General features: G+C 39.8%; 1 protein-coding gene across 1 annotated transcript; it reads right to left on the minus strand.

Annotated features, from left to right (window-relative positions):
* Nucleotides 1-2758: 2758 nt before the first annotated feature.
* Nucleotides 2759-4986, minus strand: DEFB129 (defensin beta 129). Its single transcript, XM_005215086.5, has 2 exons — nt 4878-4986; nt 2759-3213 (listed from the first exon to the last, which is right to left on the minus strand). Exons 1-2 carry the CDS (start codon nt 4984-4986, stop codon nt 2759-2761), a joined length of 564 nt encoding a protein of 187 aa, XP_005215143.2.
* Nucleotides 4987-5391: the final 405 nt, after the last annotated feature.

The raw sequence follows: 5391 nt of genomic DNA on the forward strand, positions 1-5391 counted from the left end.
TCTTCCTCTTTCCATAGATGGGCATTTAAAAATTTTCCTTCCATTTAAAAACAGATGTACCTAGTGCTTTTGTTTCTGTCTCCCCTCCCCTCCATCACTCTCTTCTCAATATGGAGAATTTCAGGTTACTTAAGGTTACTGAAGTGAGGAGCAAGATAGCAGCAAAAGCCAGAGGCAAGAACTTCTTGCCTGAAGGATGGGGACATGCCTGGGGAGAGTGCAGTGGGGTGGATAGGACAGAGCTACTTGTGTTACTTGCCTGGAGCTCCAGTATTTATTAAGACTTCAGATGAGATCTGAAGTTGGGCAGTGGGCAGATGATAAAGCAGAAAGCTCTGCCATCAGGTCACAGATTTGGTTAGACTGTCTAACTGGCTACTGGGTAAATTTACTGAGTACTCATAGAACATCTAGAAGATTAGCTCCCAGTCCTGGAAAATACGCCTTCTAGCTACTTGGCAAAGGTGAAGCAAAACAGGGACAGCTCTGTACTGTTCCTGTGACTTTAACTTGATACAATATACTTTAGAGAGCAGTTTGTTGATAAACATCCAATCTCCAAAGCAAAATTAAACAGAACAAAACTATGACAAACCTAGACAACATATTAGAAAGCAGAGACATCACTTTGCTGACAAATTTAAAGAAACAACTACCATACAGCTTTTATTTTCTAAATCTTCAAGTTAAAAGCATATACTGTCTTGAAGTTGTCTTTCTGATTGTGAATGCTTACCATAGATTTGCTGCAGTAATCTTAACATAAAATCTTTTGTCAGCTAGATAGCCAATTGCAGCTGTTCCAAAAGCAATGATAATCACTGTGATCCTTTCAACTCCTAGTGCTTCCCAGGTGGCTCAGTGGTAAAGAACCCACCTGCCAGCACAGGAGATGCAGGAGACATGGGTTCAATCCCTGGGTTGGGAAAATCCCCTAGAAGAGGAAACGGCAACTCACTCCAGTATTCTTGCCTGGAAAATCCCATGGACAGAGGAGCCTGGCAGGGTACAGTCCATGGGGTTGCAAAGAGTAGGACATGACTGAGCACAATTTAACCCATATGCTGGAATTCGAAGTCAAACTCCAATTGCTGTCACTTGCAAAGTGTGTGCACAGGGCACTGAGCACAAAGGGACTCCTTTATTTTCACTCTAAAACAGCAACTTTTGGTATTTATTAGTAAATTCAAACCCAGTTTGTGTGTAAAAATTCAAATTGTCTGACAATTATTAAATAATTATTCCATGCTTATTGCCTTTTACTATGCATTCTGTGGCTTTTATTCTCAGAGTTAACAATAAAACAGTCACATCTTACTATGAAAGTGAATGAAAAGTGAAAGTCATTCATCTCTACACATCTTACTGTAACTTTATATAAACTGATATCTTTGATTTAAGTATACAAATTCTACTAAGGATGCTCAATTTTCCTTATTGACAAACCCAGAATGAAGGCAGAGAGGCTTGGAGTCTTTTAAGAGGCATCTGTTGTTCCTACCTTTAATTTTTACCCAGAGCTCAGCAAGAAGGAGGAAAAGGATATCATCTCTCTCTTACTTTTTTCAGTATTTATTTTTATTTATTTATTTGGCTGTGCTGCGTCTCAGTTACAGCATTTGGGATCTTTGATCTTGGCTGCAGCATGCGGGACATTTAGCTGTGGCATATGAACACTTAGTTGTAGCATGTGGGATCTAGTTCTCGAATCAGAGACTGAACCAGGGCTGCCTGCTTTGGGAGTGCAGAATCTTAGTCACTGGGCCATTAAGGAAGTCCCAATACCATCTCTTTATGACTCACTGGTCTGCTTGGGCTGCTATAACAAAATACCATAGGTTGGGTGGCTTTAACAACAGATACGGATTTTCTCATAGTTCTAGAGGCTGGAAATTTAAGCCACATGGGACTATCGAGCACTTGAAATATGACTAGTATGATGAAATATGCTGTAACAGTAATATACATAAGAAATTTCAAAGACGTACCAAGAAAAGGCAAATATTTCAAATAATTTTTACATTAATTGCATATTGAAATGTCAAGGCTTTGAACTTACTGCATTAAACAAAATGTATTATTAACATTCAATTCACCTATTTATTTTTACCTTTTTAATGCGGCTACTTGAAAATTAAAAATTACCTCCATGGTTTGCATTTGTGGTTTGTAGCCTGTATCCACTGGAAGCAGCACTTTACCTGTTGTCCCTTCAGGAATCTGGTTGAAAATGCCTTGGATCAGAGACAGAAGTCATATCTTCCCCCTCTGCCCGCCCCATATTTTTATCTTAAGTGGCCTCATGAATTTCTTCTGTGGAGAAGGTAAACTTGGTCTCCCCACCTTATATGGGCCTTTCTATGGGAAAAAAAAAATCTATGGAAAAAGAAAATATGTCTGCTGTTTCCATTCCTATCACCCCAAGAAAAGCACATAATATGAGAACCATAAATTTTTGTTACAGAGGCTTACTTTGGCTTATCGACGGGTTAAATTCAACACAGTCAGCATTTCTGTTGCTCACTCTCTCCTGAGCATGTAAACTAGAATTCTATTACTTTCTAGCTCTGTCTCCTCTGTGAGGCTCCTGTGAGAAAGATAAAATTATATAAACTGTGGGTGCTTGAACAGTGTTTATTGAATGACTGATAACAGAGGAAACAGTTCTGTCTCAGTTTATAGATAGAATAGATACAGAGGAACTTGGTGTTTTAAGGGAGAGACCCGAATCCCTGCTCATCTGCTTCTCCAGCTCCAGTTATGCTGTCGGAAGTATATACGATGGAGGTGGTGCTGGTGGTGGGGAGTCAGTGCCTAAATCTCTTCTTTTTCTGGTAGAAGTAGCAGTGTGTATTATCTTCCCTGAGTTCACGGGGTTGGTGGTGGCAGAGTTCACAATGGTGGCATTTGGGATGATGATGGTGTTGATCTTGGCAAAAGCATTGGCACTTTTGATTTTGGGCAGAACAGATAAATTATGATGTTCGGTCTGCATCATGACACTAAAATTCTTGGTAATTTTTAGCACTTCCTGAGAGTCCTCTTTAAGCATATGGAGCATTTCATTTTGTATGTAGTTTTTTATCAGTTGAACCACTTTTGATCTAATACAACATGTTTTCTTTTTGCATTTATCTAACTCTTTTTCATCCATGTTGCAGTGCTCTTTGCATCTCCCCAAACCCATTAGGCATCTTCTCAAGCCAAAGTATTCTGCACAAATAAAACAGAAAACAGTGCTAAGGTTAATAACTAGATGTGATATTAAAATTGGTAGAGCGAGAGGAATAGAGTCAGAGTGAATTTGTTAATGCTAAATTTAAAGTACAGTGGTTAGGGACGTTGATGGAGGCAACAGGCAGGCCAAGAGCGTCTTTGTACATCTCTGAAATCCAAAATAAATCTCTAGTCTTGTCTCATTGAATAATTAAAACCTTAAGAAGAAAAGGAAACTCATTTGCTTCAGGGTTAAGATTTTAGATCTCCAATATATAACATCTTAGACACTTGTTGAGTGTTATTATCTCTTCCCAGGATCCTAGGAAATACAGAGAAGAGTAAAATCTCTCATAAAAGTAACCCAAGGAAGAGTTTCAAAAGAGAATCAACTAGACTGTTCAGAAGTTCTGGCTTCTTGCCAAACTCAGTGGTCTACGACCTCCCCCTCCTCAACAATCACTTGACCTGTGGTTCTTGCAGCATGGTGTTCTATCATTTTCGTCCTCTCTGGACACTGTGTCCCTCAGAGATCTTACTTATTAGCATAGCCTTAACCTCATCTCTATGAAGATAATTCCTGCATTATTATCTCTATCTCTAAATCCCCTGCTTAGTGTAGTATCTCATCTTCATCTGTTGAATGTTTTTCCATCCTAATGGTTCATCTATTTTTTTTTTCCAAATCCAGAAGCTTCTCCTTCACTCAACAATTCAACAGATTTTCCATAAAATACAAGAGATTTATGTAGCACCTACTGTTCACAGGCATTTTAATATTGTTTCTCACCAGAGAAAACACAGTAAAATATTGTATTTTAAGCAGCTACACTGATTAACCTTATCTTATGTGGGATTTGAGACTCAAATTTGACTTTACCGGAGATGACGCAACCATACTTACTTATATTATAACCCTTTTCTTAGGGTCCCAAGATAAAAAAATTAGACACATCTTTGACTACTCTTTTACTTTCCCTTCCTTGACCCATTGCCCATTTAAAATCTGGAAGATTCTTGTATTCTGAAACAAGTCTCAATGCTTCTGTCTCCATTGCAGAAAACAGTGGCCAAACTTCTGACTTAGCCATTTGCCCTGATGTGTCCCTAGAGGCTCTTGTGGATAATTTGGGGGTTTCCAGTAAAACAAAGGCTGAGAAAAGGAATGAAACTCTGTAGAAGTCTGAAAAAGTTGAGATGGAGAACATAGACCTGTTCACTGAATCCTGAGAGTAGATTTTTTTTCTTGAGCGTAATTTTGAGGTCTTCCTTCTTGTTACACTGAAATATAAACTGATCAAACCTTTTACCTAGAGATAGTTTAAATTAGAAATAGAGCAAAAATGGGGTAGACTTGGCCTGAATCCCAGGTGATAGCTATGTAGGGGGCAAGGAGGCAGTTTTATATACTGAATAATTTCTGAGTTCACAAACAATACCCTACTTCCTTTGTAGCTCCATGTGTATCCCCATCAGACACAGTCTGGGTTTGGAGCCTGTGGGACTATGTGACGGATGGTGAATGACTGATGCAATATAAACTTTTCAGCTGTATCTTTGGGCATCTCATTTTCAGTGTCTCTTTGGGTTTCCGTTATCAAGGACTGCCAAATCTCTGCTTCCTCCAACCACTCCCTCTTAGACCCAGGATTTCACATTACCTGTGTTCACCTGCCACTGTAGCATGAGGCTGGCAAAGATAGGGAAAAGGAGCTTCATGGCTGGAAGCTTCTCTTCTTCCAAGAGAAGAAGCCTTGGATCTGGGTTCATATTCTTGAGCTCCAGCCTTTATTGGCATCTTCATGGCCTTAGGCTCTGAGCAGTCAAGTGCAGCCAAAGCTCACGGCAATTGTGTTTTCTATGATTCTGTTTGAGAATCAGTTCAGTTTGGTTCAGTTGCTCAGTTGTGTCCGACTCTTTGTGACCCCATGAACTGAAGCATGCCAGGCTTCCTTGTCCATCACCATTTCCTGGAGCTTGCTCAAACTCATGTCCACTGAGTCGGTGATGCCTCCCAACCATCTCATCCTCTGTCGTCCCCTTCTCCTGCCTTAAATCTTTCCCAGCATCAGGGTCTTTTCCAATGAGTCAGCCCATCAGCTGTGGCCAAAGTATTGGAGCTTCAACTTCAGCATCAGTCCTTCCAATGAATGACTACCTGAATACCTCATGCAA

This window comes from Bos taurus, chromosome 13, assembly GCF_002263795.3.
Source record: "Bos taurus isolate L1 Dominette 01449 registration number 42190680 breed Hereford chromosome 13, ARS-UCD2.0, whole genome shotgun sequence".
NCBI lineage: Eukaryota > Metazoa > Chordata > Mammalia > Artiodactyla > Bovidae > Bos > Bos taurus.